The sequence below is a fragment of the Triturus cristatus genome, chromosome 2_1, assembly GCF_964204655.1.
Source record: "Triturus cristatus chromosome 2_1, aTriCri1.1, whole genome shotgun sequence".
Classification (NCBI taxonomy): domain Eukaryota; kingdom Metazoa; phylum Chordata; class Amphibia; order Caudata; family Salamandridae; genus Triturus; species Triturus cristatus.
This window is the reverse complement of record NC_140581.1, coordinates 301,445,471-301,462,361: the sequence shown is the minus strand read 5'-3', so window position 1 is coordinate 301,462,361 and position 16,891 is coordinate 301,445,471. Positions and strand designations below refer to the sequence as shown.

At 46.5% G+C, this 16,891-nt stretch overlaps 1 protein-coding gene across 1 annotated transcript in view; it reads right to left on the bottom strand.

The window, feature by feature from the left end:
- C7 (complement C7) overlaps positions 1–16,891 on the bottom strand; it is a 571,431-nt gene that overhangs the window by 501,457 nt on the left and 53,083 nt on the right. Inside the window, exon 3 of the mRNA XM_085631170.1 lies at positions 1,912–1,981. Coding sequence (XP_085487296.1) covers positions 1,912–1,981 — 70 coding nt within the window. The remainder of the gene's footprint in view (positions 1–1,911; positions 1,982–16,891) is intronic.

Genomic DNA, 16,891 nt, shown 5'->3' with positions numbered 1-16,891 from the left:
TACTCCTCAACCACAGGTGGCAAATTTCACAGGCATGTTTATGCTTCTCTAACAGAAGTGAACCCATTTTATCCCCATGGGTTGGCAGATGATTGGCTGCAATAGAAATGTAAGTTTAAGCTTAACTGGTAACACCTCTCTCTAATACACAGGTCGACTGGAAGTTTCCAGTGCAGAAAGAAAGGAAATCTTCTTTCTTCTCAATTTCAGTCAGAATCTCTTATAGGACTTGGTCAAAGTGGCACTTGCAAAAAATAAAAATCAACAGCTGTCTCTTGAAGCCCGCACCAGTTCCAGAAGGTGTACCTCAAGGCTCAATCCTCTTTAACCTCTACATGCAACCCCTCACAATTATTTTGAACCAAGCACGGGTCAACTATTACTCATGTTGCCGAAGACACTCAACTATACTACAAAATCAAATCACCTGGACATCTGGCATTTGAATTCCACACTAAGTAAGAAACAAACATGGCTAAAGACCAATCACATAAAGCTCAAACCCCCAAAAACTAAACTGCTATCCTTCTCCCCTAAAAACAAACCCTTGCCAATTCAAGAATGGCTCAAGAATCAGGACGCTCTTGACTGTTCTCTCTCAATATCTAACTCCGCAAAGTCTTTGGGTATTACCCTGGACAAAACATGTCAATGAAGGCATACATCATCAACTCAGTTGAAGTAGCACTCTACACACTGAAATATCTCAAGAAAATAAAACCATTCATTTCCTCTGACAATCTTAAAATGGTAGTACACTCACTAGTCATTTCGAAACTTAACTACAGCAACGCCATCATCACAGGAACCCCAAAAAGCCACATTGCTCCCTTAAGAGCACTCATCAATGCGACTGTCAGGCTCCTCACAGGTACTGAATGGTTTGATTACATCTCACCTGCCCTCAAGAGTCTCAAGTGGCTTCCCATTGAAGGCAAATGCTTCTTCAAGACAGCTTTATCACTCACAAAGTCCATCATACAAAATAAAACAAATTACTTGAAACCAAACTTTCGAGAGCAGGAAGACACTGGGCACTGTGAAGCTCCAACTCTCTTCTTCTCATACCTCCTAATATGAAGAAGAAATCCTCTGAGGAACGCTCCTTCTCAGGCAATGATCCTAGGATCTGGAACTCGCTCCCAAAAGATCTCCGCTGCAACTCCTCCTTTTACTGCTTCAAATGGGACCGAAAATCTCTGCTGCTCAACAACTACTTCAGCACGTGCCCAAACTGAAATACGGCACCCTACCCACTTCGACCTGATCCTCCAAGGCAGTTCTAACTCGTTCAGTCTCCCATCTGTGTCAACAACATGACCTTAATGCTCTACTGTTATATACCTTTGGTGACTATATTTTGATACCTTAATGATGTATGGTATTTTACTCCTTTTATGAATGATCCCACCCACATGAATCCCCTCATGTTTATTTCAAGTACACGTATTCTCATAGCATGTAAAGCACTCTGATACCTTTGGGTCTTGCTAGCGCTTTATAAAACTCAAAAATAATAATAAATTAAATTAATCAATCCTACATTTATCTACCTCACAAAGTCCACCACGTTGTAACACAGAAATATTGCATACGCCCTCACCAGCCATAATCTCCCTTGTTAACTGAAGAGAAATAGTGCATTGTAAAATGTCATGCAATTTCTTTAAACTACAACCAAATGTAGATTAGTTGCTGATGTTTTGTGAGTCCGTGAACAGGTATTTTGAGAGATTAGGCACAGGTGAAAAGTGGTTAAAATGAAAATATGTATCACTATGGAATTTTTATAGTATACATACAGCTATTCATAATACTAATGTTATATTCATCAATGGAAGTGTTCTTGTTAAATAAATCACAATTCACAGGTATCATTAAGTGAAAGTCATGCACATAGGCTTACCCTACCTGAGTCTTTGTACAGCCGTCGCATTCCGACCAAGGCCCATAGTTATTCCAAACACAGTTAATAGGACTGCTACAAATGAGAAGAGCCTTTATTAAAATAAGCAATAGCTACAGTACATATTTAAATATATAGTTATTCATGTATTTCGTCTCAGTCTATACTGCTGCCTTTGGAGCATAATGTGTACAGTCGAAGCACTGGGCCCAGATTTAGAAAGCTCTTGTGTTGCCCTTTTATCACGAAAGGTGACACAAGCCAATACAAGAGCTTTAGTGAGAATAACTAAGCCACGCAAAGCCCCTTTGCGTGCTTCTGCGTGGCTTAGTATATCCAGAGTAACAGACAGCATTGCAAATTGCAGCATTGTGATACTCTGTGTTGGGAAGGTGTTGCATGGGTGGTGTATGGGCTTTCCCATGCATCCACCCATAGACTTTGGTAAGATCCCAGATTTACTAAGGGTAGTAATTGAGTTAAAATGCTACGCCATCCCGAAAGAGGCATAACATGGAGAAATATGTTTATTTCTCCTTGTTATTTCCTTTTTCTATGTATACTGAATTCTGCAGCACACATAGAAATAGAAAAATGTCCCTGTCTATAAGGATTGTTGTTCTGCAGGAATGAACATCTTCCTGCACAAAAACAATACTGCCTGTAATGCAGGCTCCGTTGACCTATGGCATAAGCGTGCCTGCATAAGCGCTACACTGCACAAAGTGCACCAGCGCAGAGAGAGAGCAGGAGTGTACCATATGTTAATAAATATGGAGCATTCCTGCTCTCTCCATTTTACGCAGTGCAGCAAGTTGTCTAGCTATGTTGCATTGCGTCAAATGTTAGTAAAACTGACCCTTGACGTGTGGCCATAGTGCCTCATCACAAAGTGCCACAAGTAAGGTTAGCATTCTAGTCATTCCGTTCAACTTCAACTCAATTAAGGGCTTGGTTATAAGTACATATGAATTGTTCCATTTTCTGAATAAAGATTAAGTAGTAAGATGCGCTTCGCCCTAGATTCCGGCTCTCAGATGTTAGTTTAAACAGCTCAGTTTTCAGCAATTTCTAGATAACTAGAGTCTGCAATCACCTTTATCTTAATTTTGGGGAAAGCACATATTATTGTTTCACTTAGGAAGAACGGATTGAAATAGGCAGTTCATATTCATCAAGGAGAAGAGAAAAAACATAAAAATAAAAAGACATTCATTCACACATCACTACTGTTTGGTAGTGATTGCTACTACAGTGCAACACAATTGAAGAGGTTTACACATATTTGGGATAGAGCGTTTGGTACTCTTGATGTGTGGAAGGACCTCCCACTCAACAACAGAGCCTCCTCCTCTCTTTTAGAATTCTGCAAGAAGCTGAAGACCTGGCTTTTCAATTAACCAACCTACCAGAGGCAGGGCTAGACACGCACACCTGCTCAGCGCCAGGACACCAATAGCAATTTCAAGAAAGAAAAACTTCTTGTGAACAGTTTGCCAAAAATCAAATTATGGATTGTCTCATGCAACCCGATTGCCAAATTTAACATGTTCAGAGGCTCTCCAACAAATTTTTATCAAGTACCTCTGCACTTCAAAGGAAATAAAAAATAAACACCCTTTTTTCTGTGTTCTATGAAATGATGGGCCATATACTAAACTACATTTCACCGTTGGGTATCTGAAAGAAGAGAATCGTCAAATTGCCACAAGATGGCAGCATTGGATTTGAAATTTAAGCAGACCTAGCTTGTTAGATGGAATGTATTGAGATGAGACTATTATCTGAGTTAAATAGTTTGCAGTTCTGAAGATCGTGCCCACTTTTCTATCCTTGCTGAAGGATATTTAGTAGTGACATGGAACATCTGCACGAGAGTTTTGCTCGCAAAAACAATTCAACTATGTTCAGTTCAAAAAGCAGTCCGACATTGTTAATGAAGCAGCAGTACTGTACCTAAACCTATCAGATGCAAGTCTACCCCTAGCTCGGTGCTGGCCTTCGATTGTTAAAACCTCGACCATGTCACACAGTGTAGTGCATCAGCCGCAAATTCTGCACTACAGGAGAAGGAGGGAGCCATATTTACAGAAAGATGGGACACTCTCCTCCCGTCTCCCTAGCGTTGGTGCATAAATGTGCTGCCGTGCGCCATTTACACACACATTTGCACCATAGTGCAATGGGTGTCTGCATGAGTCTAGCATATGTTTTATACTGGAAGGATACCCTTTGTGAGAAATTAAGGTTTCTGGTTGGCAGAGTATACACCCTGTCCAAGCAGAAGTCACAATCCTGGTCAGGATAAGGCAGATACACAACCTAAATTAACCTGTGCTCACCCTCTGGAAGCTTGGCACTGAGCAGTCAGGCTTAACTTAAGACGACATGTGTAAGATATTTGTGCACACTTTAATTACAGTGACACAATAAAAACACCACAAACAGAGTACACACCAATTTAGAAAAATAGAGAATATTTATCCGAGTAAAACAGGGCCAAAACATCCAATAAATAGAATTTGAGATATGAATGTTTAAAGATTAAATGCAAAAACAGTGCTTAGAAGCCACTAGCGGTCAAAAGGTTACTTGAGGTAGCGAAGAACCAGTACAAATCCCAAGTTCAGGCCGACAGTTATGAAGGGCAAGCCGACTACAGAACTCACATAGGGGCCACTGAAAAAGTGCCTTGTATGGAGCAAAGCGTTGATGTCAAGAGCACGAAGCATCGTTCTTTTCCAAGCAGTCGGGTCGATGCATCGAAGTCGAGCCTCACAGATGGTGTCGAAGACACAGCACTGCATCATCTTCAAACCTCGCAGTTGGAACCCGTTTCGTCGTCGAATTGGCACTGCATTGGTATCGGAGGACACTGCGTTGTTTCCAATCAGCGTAAAGGGGCTACTGCGTTGATTTTTAAAGAAAACAGTTGTAGAACCCTCTTCTCATACCCATTACTAGTGGGGCACCTCAGGCAAAGGTAAGACTCACAGATTGCAGAGTCCTGCAGCGCGAGAAGAGTTGCAAGAAGTTTTTTGGGTACCTGAGACTTCAGAAAACAGGAGGCAGCCAACAAGCCCTTGGAGAATCTTGGGTTCAAGGATGTAGAGAGCAGGTCTAGTCTCTCTCAGTCCCAGGCAAAAAGCAGCAGGCCAACACAGTAGAGCAGGTAACAAAGTGGCAGTCCTACCTACAGCACAGCAATCAGCAGGCAGCAGGCAGCAGGCCAACTCAGCAAAGCAGGCAGGGAAGTGGCAGTCCCTCCTACAGCACAGCAGTTCTTCTCCCAGGCAGAGTGTCCTTGTTTGCAGCAACATTTAATTTGGTAGCGTCAGGGGTCCAGTACTTTTACCCAAATGTGCCTTTGAAGAGGGGGAGACATCAAACAGTCATTTGAAAATTACAAGGTCCTTGCCTTTCCTGCTCTGGATCCAGACACACTACAGGGAGGTATTCAACTCTTTTTGTGGGGACAGGCACAGCCCTATTCAGGTGTAAGGGTCAGCTCCTCACGCCCAATCTACTTCAGGAAGGACCATCAGTCTGGTAATGGGCCATCAGGATGCACAGCTTTTGTTGCCATGACATTTTCATCGGCAGGCCCGCGCTCCTTAGTACCGCAGGCCTATCCATTCCGGGCCGCTAAGATGGAGACATTCAACACGATGGACCCTGGATATGTAGATAACCCCTATATTATGAAACACAGAGGAACACCCAGATACGGGGAGATTTAACTGTCCCCTCAGGGCAGAACCTACATAGTGGAATAGGAAGAAGTTGGCCCCCATCTGGAGGGCATTGATGCGGCAGAGTGAACCATGAGCACTCCTAATATTATTTGATTGGTTTTCTTTTTTTTACTCTGCAACATGCGAGGATATGACCGTTTGATGAAAACATCTTTGCTTTGTTTTCATTTTTTCCCCCTACCCCTATTACTTAAACCAATTCAAGCTAATGTGCTCTGAGGAAAGTTTTGGATTCAAGTTGGCCCTTACCGAAATGCGTGTCGGCACATGGCATAACAGAAATATTTGAGCATTTCGTGTTCTGCAACACACGGAGACCCTTATACTGATGTCTAATTGATCCAGCATAGAACAGCACTGATGTTACAAATTGTGTGAAACTTTGAAGGTTTTGTTTTATAAATATTAGAAGAAAATCTTTTCTGCCGTAGATCTATGATTGGAAGATCTGACATTTTCCCATTATTCATATCTTTTCGCACATCAAAGTTGGTTTATTCTGACGCTTAGTCTGCTAGTTGCATGAGTATAGTTGCGGCATGAGTGAGAGTTATGTTGAGGTGTGACTGATCTTGAATGAGTGGTGAGGGGTGAGAGAGAAAAAAAGAAGAAATTAAATACATGTGTTATTTTTTATATATTGTTCACAAGCTATTTATAATATATTTTTGATATGATACTCAAATGAATATTAAATAAACTGGATAAGTGTATGTTGTTGTGTGAGGTGCATTATTCGAATTCTCGATCCATGTTTATGATTTAAACTTCTTTGTGCTAAGCGAGATATTTCCCCCATATTGTATCAGAGGCAGTCGGCAATTTTACCCTTGTCTTGGGTGGTACATTTGGTTCCATCAGGATGCAAATGTCAACCCCAGCTCCCTTCGTGAGGCTGTCATAAAGTAAGAAAATGCCAACGTTCTAAAAGTGTTAATAAAGGAAGGCTTGACGCAGACTATATTGGACCCCTTTAAACTTTATAAACTTACAAAGTATCTAGTTGCCACAATTTTTAATCTACTCAAAACAAAGATACCAATGTTCTTTTTCCATTAGCCCTTATGATTTATTTCACTTTTCTTTTTTCGTTCTCAAAAAGTTTTTGTTGCATTATTACATGTCTCTGTGAAGGGCACCACTTAATTATAAGACAAAAAAGTTCAAACTTACATCAAAACACATTTGTTTTCACATGTGTAGGAGAGTAGGGTCTGCTTTCTATGTTCACCCCCACTTTTTGCTTTTGCTTTACTGGTTTTCGACTTAGATGTGGCTGTGGGCCTGCTAATCAGACCCACAGCCCTGCTGTTCTCTCTCTAAATTAATACTATGTACTTTAGGTGCATAACCCGTTTGGATAGGATCACCTTATTGGCCCCTGTACAGTGTACCCTAGGTACCCAGGGCATAGGTGTACCCTAGGCCTACCAGGGGCTGCAGCATGTATTATGCCACCCCTGGCCTGGCCTCCATTTTGACACAACTGGCTGATCACTCAGCTGGGGCAAGGTCGTGTAATCACCCCTTGCTTAGGTGTAGTATTCCTATACCTAACTTACATATAGACACATGTGTACCTATCAGTCACTCCTATGGCAGGCCTTAACAATCCTGGAGGCAGAGTGCTTGGTAACATGTGAGATGGTGCTCTAGCATGAGCTGAGCCTGTCTGCAGCTTTCGGAACCTTGTCCTTGTAGCTGTTCTATGATATCGCCTACCATATACTCTTAAAGTGCCTTATAATCTTAGACGGTTATGGTAACTATGGTTTGGCTTTATCGAAACATGTCGTGTAAGGTGTCTAACACTGTGGAATAATACCCCCATGCCATTTCTGGACATGAGAATATTATTCCCCCCTTCTAGAGGGAAAGACATGTTGAAATCATACTTCACTGTTAGCCTCTGACCAAAGCCTCAGCATCACAAAATGGATGCTGCTGCCACGACACAAGTCTGACCTCCTGCAGCTGGGAGTGATCCCAGCCAGGGAGGCCTGGACAATAGGTTTCCTGCTTGGGGAGGTGCTAGCACCTCCCCAGACAGCCTTTAGTGTATTGGGGCAGGGTGGGCTGAAAGGAATGAGACATGCCTGGGGCACACAAGGTGTTCCTTGCATAGTCCAGTTCAAACCGGCGCTGGGGCACTCCAGCCCCAGCTCTGGCGCGAAACTGGACAAAGGGAAGTGGGTGTAACCACCCCCTCCCAGGTCCCACACATAAGGCGTGACCTAGCAGGTATCCCAGCCCCCCAGATTAGTATAAGAGTGGGAGTTGGGCCTCAAGACTTTAGATTATCCTGAACCTGCAAAACTGAACAGAAACTCTGGACCTTCGACATTCGACGAAAGAAGAAGACTGAAGAATCTCCCTTGTAGCCAAGGAGTGGCTACCCTGTGCAAACAGGCACCATCAAGAGACTACCCTTTGCTTTGCCCACGTTCTACGAGGAACCGACTGCAGAGCCTGACCAGAGCCTTGACTTCCAGACTTCTCCGACCCTGATCCACATCGACAGCAAAGCTGAGATCCGTGGAGGCGACGAGCGACGTGGGACCGGCTACCTGGAAAAAGTGGCTAGTAACTTAAAGCGCAGCTTCTGAGGTACCCTCGAAGTTGTGCACCGGGGATTGAGAAGCCCCAACCCCAAGCACCATCTGCACCGAAGATCAGCCCCCCACACTCCACGAGTCCTGCGTGGGGCCCTTCAGCATTTTCCTGCTTGCCGCGTCTGTCCGGTTGCTTGCCCGCTGGCTAGTGGCCTTTGTGACGACGCACCCTGAAATCTTCTGCACTGGTTTGGCTCCTCCAGACTGGCTCCCGCTTCTCTGCAAAGAAGAAGCACCCCAGACCTTCCTGGTCTGCACCAGAAGCAAGTCCTTCGTTCTTCGTGGGTTCCGCTTGCCAAGGCTTGGTGAGTCCTAGTCCAACTTCGACGCCGCCGACAGCAAGAGCCTTTGTGGGACAGCTCGCCTCCTGGTCCTGGTCGTCCTCGACGCTTCCTGGTCCTCCTGGCTGCAGCGACAAGCTTCACCTTCACCTGCAATCTTCACGACCTCGCCTGGCTCCTTCCTGGTTCCACGTGGTCACTGGCTAGTGACCTTGACTCTGTCCCTTCTGCTTGCAGGTTTCCTCTCTTCTTGATCCCAGCCTTGGGATCCACCGGACACTCTTCACTGACTGCCTGTCAGCATCTTTCTTCAGGCATCCATAGGAGTCGACGACGAAAACGACGCATCTTCACCCCTATGCACCCGCAGCCTGTGGGCTAGGTAACTTGGGTACTCCGGTGCTCATCAGGATAGTGACTATCCTAGTGTCTAGTTTTCAAGTCTCAACTTCCTAGCTACTCCGGAAGTGTCCTAAATCTACCGTTTTCTAAACTGTACTATTGCTATTGACTTTTACGCATTACGCGTGAGTGTTTCCACTCTGCACACGAATCCCGTGGGCCTCCCACTTCCTAACTAACGCTAGTGTAGTGTAGCCCCAGCGATTCCCTAGGCCTAGGCCTATTCTATTTCCGTGACAGTGGTTCTTATACCACTTACTTAGTATATGGTTTGCGTGGCCCCTAGGGCCTAACTGTATTACTTACATGTGTGACTTAATGTATGCATAAATAAGACTGTGTTGTACTTACCTCTAATCTCATAAAGAGTGCTGAGGGTTTGCTTAGAATAAATACACTTTATTTTATATATATATCTGTTGTGGTGTCCTTTCATTTGGTATTCAAGGGATTATATATGGTATCACAGCTGGCTTCACATGCCATTCAGAGTTTAGCCTAAGACTGCTCTTGTCCATTCTACCACTAGGATAGCTGGTCTATAAGGTTGACTTTACAACCAATCACCATAAGGGTATTTGGACTGATATAAGGTGTACACTAGAACTAGTGACATCATACATCAGGCCAACTTCTCACATTGGTGAGCAGCGGTTGGGATCTGAGCTTGCTGTTGTAATACCATTGTAATCTTGAGATACTAAATTGAAAGATCACACAGATATTGTCTAGGTACATATAACATAGATTATAATACTTAAGTCCTACTGGACTTTGTAGTTGTAGGTTGAAGGGAGTAACACACCCTGACTACAACTACTAGAGAGGTTTAGTAGATACAACTAGTGTAGGTAGGTGCACACACCACACCCTCACTAGATCATGTCTCTGAGAGGAGATCAAGTAGATGCTCCCTCAGGAGGATCAGGTCTGCAAAAGACCCCCTCTAGATATGATACCTTAACATTCCAGGAGATGAGACACTTGTGTACCTCCAGAGGAATAAAACAGGGTGCAAACCCTACCCTCCTTCAGTTAAGACAACTCCTAGAGGAGTATGACATTATTAGGGCATCTCAGGCAGGTACCCTAGGTACAGAGGAGGGTCTACCCACCACAGAGGAGTCAGAGGAGACTTCAGATGAAGAGGTAGACAGCCAGGGCCAAGTAGGAAGACTTAGCCAGGCTAACCTAAGCTTACATGGGAGTTTGCATGGGGTCCCCCCTTACAGACCCCCAAGTAGGCTTACACAGAGAAGCAGGAGGGACAGATCCCCTTCAAGGGAATCCATCCACTCCCATGTCTCTAACATCTCTAATGCTTCCTCTCACAGGGGAATGACTTCCCCTGAGAGAAAGGAGCATGAAGCCAGAATGAGGGAAGCTAATCTGAGGATTCAGAGGGAAGAACGTGCCCTTGCCAAAGAGAAGCTTGCTCTGGCTAGAGAACAAAAGTTGAGTGGGTCAGAACCCACTGGTGGCAGCAATATCCCTAAGGATAGAGACAGGCACTATGATAATAGAAACCTGAGCAAGATTGTCCCTCCCTACAAGTGTGGGGATGACATCCACAAATGGATAACTGCTTTGGAGAGAGCTTGCAAAGTACAGCAGGTACCCCAAAGTCAGTGGGCAGCTATCTTGTGGCTCTCCTTCTCTGAGAAAGGCAGAGACAAGCTCCTCACAGTTAGTGATGAGGATGCAGATAATTACACTGTCCTGAAGAGTGCTCTGATTGATGGGTTTGGCCTAACCACTGAACAATACAGGTTGTTGTTCAGGGATACCCAGAAGACACAGACTCAGGACTGGACTGACTTTGTAGATTGTGCCACTAAGGCTCTGGAAGGCTGGCTAATGGGAAGTAAGGTTAAGGACTATACAGGATTGTATAATTTGATCATGAGAGAGCAAATACTTAACAACTGTCAAAACCAGCTATTGCATCAACACCTGATTGATTCTGATCTGACTTCTCCCCAAGAATTGGGAAAGAAGGCAGATAGATGGGTCAGGACTAGAGTTAAGCAGAAAAACCAGAACCAGGGCGGTGATCAGAAAAAGGCAGACCAGAAGGGTAATGAGCAGAAACAAAAAGACCAGAAGTCTTCACCAGGCCCCCAAAAGGCTCAGGGGGAGGGTGGTCCCAAAAAGGATAAAAAGAAAGATGGCCAAAAGAAACCATGGTGCAACTATTGTAAGTCCAACTCACATTGGTTTAGTGAGTGCACCAAAAAGGATAAGCCCCCAGCCACCATTGCCCCTAAGGCAACTGTACCCCCTAGTTCAGCTGTAAGTGGTGGTTCCCAGCAAAAGGGTGTAGTAGGGTTAACCCTGGGAACTGAGGAGGATTCTGGCCTAGTCAGAGTACCTACTCAGGCTGTTCTGATCTGTGATGGGGACTTAGCTTTGTCCTCTACTGTAGGCCCCAGTAACCTGGGCAAGTACAGACAGACACCTTTTATCAACCAAAGAATGGCTCAGGCCTACAGGGACACTGGAGCTAGTGTCACAATGGTGACACTTGCTTTTGTGGACCCTGGACAGATCATACTAGGTGAGAATTACCTAGTGACCAACGCTAGCAATGCCACTACCTCCCATAGTGTGGCTATTGTTAACTTCTCCTGGGGAGGGGTAACTGGCCTCAAGAAAGTTGTTGTTAGTTCAGACCTTCCTGTAGAGTGTTTACTGGGCAATGATCTTGAAACTTCAGTTTGGTCTGAAGTGGAGTATAGGACCCATGCAGAAATGCTGGGGATAGATGCACATGTCCTTGCTGTGACCAGGTCACAGGCCAAAAAGTGCACCACTGAACAAGTGCTGGATCCTGAAACTATGGACCAGTCACAACCCAAGAGAAAGAGCAGTAGGGTTAAGGCTGTGCCTTCCCCCCTGCCTCAGGTGGTGGATCAGCCCTCCCAGGAGGATGATTCTGAGAGCCCTGAAGGAACTGTCCTAGAAGAACTTGAACCTGATCAGGTTGAGTTTCTTGGGACAGGGGGACCTTCAAGGGCAGATCTGAGGCAGGCTCAATTAGACTGCCCCTCTCTTGAACCCCTCAGACAGCTGGCTGCTGCTGAGGCTGCAGGGAATGCTCAAGGTACCCATAGAGTGTATTGGGATGAAGGGCTACTGTATTCAGAGGCTAGAGACTCCAAGCCTGGTGCATCCAGGAGGTTGGTCATACCACTGAAGTTCAGAGGCTTCCTTCTAACCTTGGCCCATGATATTCCCCTTGCAGGACATTTAGGCCAGAACAAGACTTGGGACAGGCTTGTCCCTCACTTTCACTGGCCCCATATGTCAGAAGATACTAAGGAGTTTTGTCGCTCCTGTGTCACCTGCCAAGCCAGTGGCAAATCAGGTGGCACCACAAAGGCCCCCCTCATACCACTACCTGTGGTGGGGGTCCCCTTTGAAAGAGTGGGCATAGATATTGTAGGACCAATGGACCCACAAACAGCATCTGGGCACAGATTCATACTGGTGATAGTGGACCATGCCACCAGGTACCCAGAAGCAATTCCCCTGAGGACCACAACAGCTCCTGTTGTGGCAAGGGCCCTGCTTGGAGTATTCTCCAGAGTGGGCTTTCCAAAGGAGGTCATTTCTGACAGAGGTACTAACTTTATGTCAGGATACTTGACTGCAATGTGGAAGGAGTGTGGTGTTAACTATAAGTTCACCACACCCTATCACCCACAGTGCAATGGGCTTGTTGAGAGATTCAACAAGACCCTAAAGGGAATGATAAAAGGATACCAGACAAGCTTAGGCGAAGATGGGACATCCTTTTACCCTGCCTTCTGTTTGCTTACAGAGAGGTCCCACAAAAGGGGGTTGGCTACAGCCCTTTTGAGCTTTTGTTTGGGCATCCTGTAAGAGGACCCCTGTGTTTGGTGAAGGAAGGATGGGAGAGACCTCTCAGACAACCCAAACTAGACATAGTGGATTATGTACTTGGTCTCCGCTCCAGGATGGCAGAGTATATGAAGAAGGCTTCTAAAAACCTTGAGGCAAGCCAAGAACTCCAAACAGCTTGGCATGACCAAAAGGCTGTACTGACTGTTTACCAGCCAGGGCAGAAAGTGTGGGTGTTGGAGCCAGTGGCCCCAGCAGCACTCCAAGACAAATGGTCTGGACCCCACACTATTGTTGAGAAAAAGGGAGAAGTCACCTACTTGGTGGACCTTGGGACTCCCAGAAGCCCCCACAGGGTGATTCATGTCAACAGATTGAAGGCATATGTTGACAGGGCAGACATGGGGCTACTCATGGCTACAGATGAGGGGCAGGAGGAAGAGAGTGACCCTCTCCCAGACCTGTTGACTCAGAACCCTGATGATGGCTCAGTTGATGGTGTGGTCTTTTCTGACAGCCTCACTGTCCATCAGCAACAGGACTGCAGACAAGTTCTGCAATCCTACAGACATATGTTCTCTCTGACCCCAAGTCAGACAAACTGGTGCACCCATGAGGTGGACACTGGTGACAGTCTGCCTGTGAAGAGTAAAATCTACAGGCAACCTGACCATGTCAGGGACTGCATAAAAGTTGAGGTACAAAAGATGTTGGAGCTGGGAGTCATTGAACCTTCAGAGAGCCCTTGGGCTAGTCCTGTAGTTCTTGTGCCAAAACCTCACACCCAAGATGGTAAGAGAGAGATGAGGTTTTGCGTGGATTACAGAGGTCTCAATGCTGTCACTAGGACAGATGCCCACCCAATACCTAGGGCAGATGAGCTCATTGACAGACTGGCAGCTGCTAAGTTTTTGAGCACATTTGACCTAACAGCAGGCTACTGGCAAATCAGACTAGCTGAGAGTGCAAAGGCCAAAACTGCTTTCTCGACCCCAGGAGGACATTATCAATTTGTGGTAATGCCCTTTGGTTTGAAGAATGCACCTGCCACTTTCCAAAGGTTGGTGAATCAAGTCCTTACTGGGTTGGATGATTATTGTGCAGCTTATCTTGATGATATTGCTGTCTTTAGCTCCACCTGGGAGGATCACCTGGTCCACCTGAGGAATGTTTTAGAGGCCCTGCAAAAGGCAGGCCTCACTATCAAGGCCACTAAGTGCCAGATAGGGCAGAGCAAGGTTGTATACCTGGGCCACCTAGTTGGTGGGGGTCAGGTTCAACCACTGGAGAGCAAGATCCAGACCATAAAGGACTGGGCTCCTCCAACTACCCAGACTCAGGTCAGAGCTTTCTTGGGCCTGACTGGGTACTACAGAAAGTTTGTTAAGAACTATGGGTCCATAGTGACACCACTTAATGACTTGACCTCCAAGAAGATGCCAAAGAAAGTTCAGTGGACAGTAAGCTGTCAAAAAGCATTTGATGACCTGAAGCAGGCCATGTGCAGTGCACCTATTCTGAAAAGTCCAGACTACTCCAAAGAGTTCATTGTCCAGACAGATGCTTCTGAGTTAGGTGTGGGAGCTGTTCTTTCACAACTGAATGTAGATGGTCAAGACCAGCCCATTGCTTTTATAAGTAGAAGGCTGACCCCTAGAGAGAAACGTTGGTCAGCTATTGAGAGGGAGGCCTTTGCTGTGGTTTGGGCCCTGAAGAAGCTGAGGCCATACTTGTTTGGCACTCACTTCAAGATTCAGACAGACCATAAGCCCCTCTTGTGGCTAAATCAGATGAAGGGTGAAAATCCCAAACTTCTTAGGTGGTCCATTTCCCTACAGGGGATGGACTTCACAGTGGAACATAGACCTGGGACTGACCATGCCAATGCAGATGGACTCTCCAGATATTTCCACTTAGAACATGAAGACTCAACTGGTCAAGGTTAGTTTAATGTCCCTAAGTTTGGGGGGGGGTTGTGTAGGAGAGTAGGGTCTGCTTTCTATGTTCACCCCCACTTTTTGCTTTTGCTTTACTGGTTTTCGACTTAGATGTGGCTGTGGGCCTGCTAATCAGACCCACAGCCCTGCTGTTCTCTCTCTAAATTAATACTATGTACTTTAGGTGCATAACCCGTTTGGATAGGATCACCTTATTGGCCCCTGTACAGTGTACCCTAGGTACCCAGGGCATAGGTGTACCCTAGGCCTACCAGGGGCTGCAGCATGTATTATGCCACCCCTGGCCTGGCCTCCATTTTGACACAACTGGCTGATCACTCAGCTGGGGCAAGGTCGTGTAATCACCCCTTGCTTAGGTGTAGTATTCCTATACCTAACTTACATATAGACACATGTGTACCTATCAGTCACTCCTATGGCAGGCCTTAACAATCCTGGAGGCAGAGTGCTTGGTAACATGTGAGATGGTGCTCTAGCATGAGCTGAGCCTGTCTGCAGCTTTCGGAACCTTGTCCTTGTAGCTGTTCTATGATATCGCCTACCATATACTCTTAAAGTGCCTTATAATCTTAGACGGTTATGGTAACTATGGTTTGGCTTTATCGAAACATGTAGTGTAAGGTGTCTAACACTGTGGAATAATACCCCCATGCCATTTCTGGACATGAGAATATTATTCCCCCCTTCTAGAGGGAAAGACATGTTGAAATCATACTTCACTGTTAGCCTCTGACCAAAGCCTCAGCATCACAAAATGGATGCTGCTGCCACGACACAAGTCTGACCTCCTGCAGCTGGGAGTGATCCCAGCCAGGGAAGCCTGGACAATAGGTTTCCTGCTTGGGGAGGTGCTAGCACCTCCCCAGACAGCCTTTAGTGTATTGGGGCAGGGTGGGCTGAAAGGAATGAGACATGCCTGGGGCACACAAGGTGTTCCTTGCATAGTCCAGTTCAAACCGGCGCTGGGGCACTCCAGCCCCAGCTCTGGCGCGAAACTGGACAAAGGGAAGTGGGTGTAACCACCCCCTCCCAGGTCCCACCCATAAGGCGTGACCTAGCAGGTATCCCAGCCCCCCAGATTAGTATAAGAGTGGGAGTTGGGCCTCAAGACTTTAGATTATCCTGAACCTGCAAAACTGAACAGAAACTCTGGACCTTCGACATTCGACGAAAGAAGAAGACTGAAGAATCTCCCTTGTAGCCAAGGAGTGGCTACCCTGTGCAAACAGGCACCATCAAGAGACTACCCTTTGCTTTGCCCACGTTCTACGAGGAACCGACTGCAGAGCCTGACCAGAGCCTTGACTTCCACACTTCTCCGACCCTGATCCACATCGACAGCAAAGCTGAGATCCGTGGAGGCGACGAGCGACGTGGGACCGGCTACCTGAAAAAAGTGGCTAGTAACTTAAAGCGCAGCTTCTGAGGTACCCTCGAAGTTGTGCACCGGGGATTGAGAAGCCCCAACCCCAAGCACCATCTGCACCGAAGATCAGCCCCCCACACTCCACGAGTCCTGCGTGGGGCCCTTCAGCATTTTCCTGCTTGCCGCGTCTGTCCGGTTGCTTGCCCGCTGGCTAGTGGCCTTTGTGACGACGCACCCTGAAATCTTCTGCGCTGGTTTGGCTCCTCCAGACTGGCTCCCGCTTCTCTGCAAAGAAGAAGCACCCCAGACCTTCCTGGTCTGCACCAGAAGCAAGTCCTTCGTTCTTCGTGGGTTCCGCTTGCCAAGGCTTGGTGAGTCCTAGTCCAACTTCGACGCCGCCGACAGCAAGAGCCTTCGTGGGACAGCTCGCCTCCTGGTCCTGGTCGTCCTCGACGCTTCCTGGTCCTCCTGGCTGCAGCGACAAGCTTCACCTTCACCTGCAATCTTCACGACCTCGCCTGGCTCCTTCCTGGTTCCACGTGGTCACTGGCTAGTGACCTTGACTCTGTCCCTTCTGCTTGCAGGTTTCCTCTCTTCTTGATCCCAGCCTTGGGATCCACCGGACACTCTTCACTGACTGCCTGTCAGCATCTTTCTTCAGGCATCCATAGGAGTCGACGACGAAAACGACGCATCTTCACCCCTATGCACCCGCAGCCTGTGGGCTAGGTAACTTGGGTACTCCGG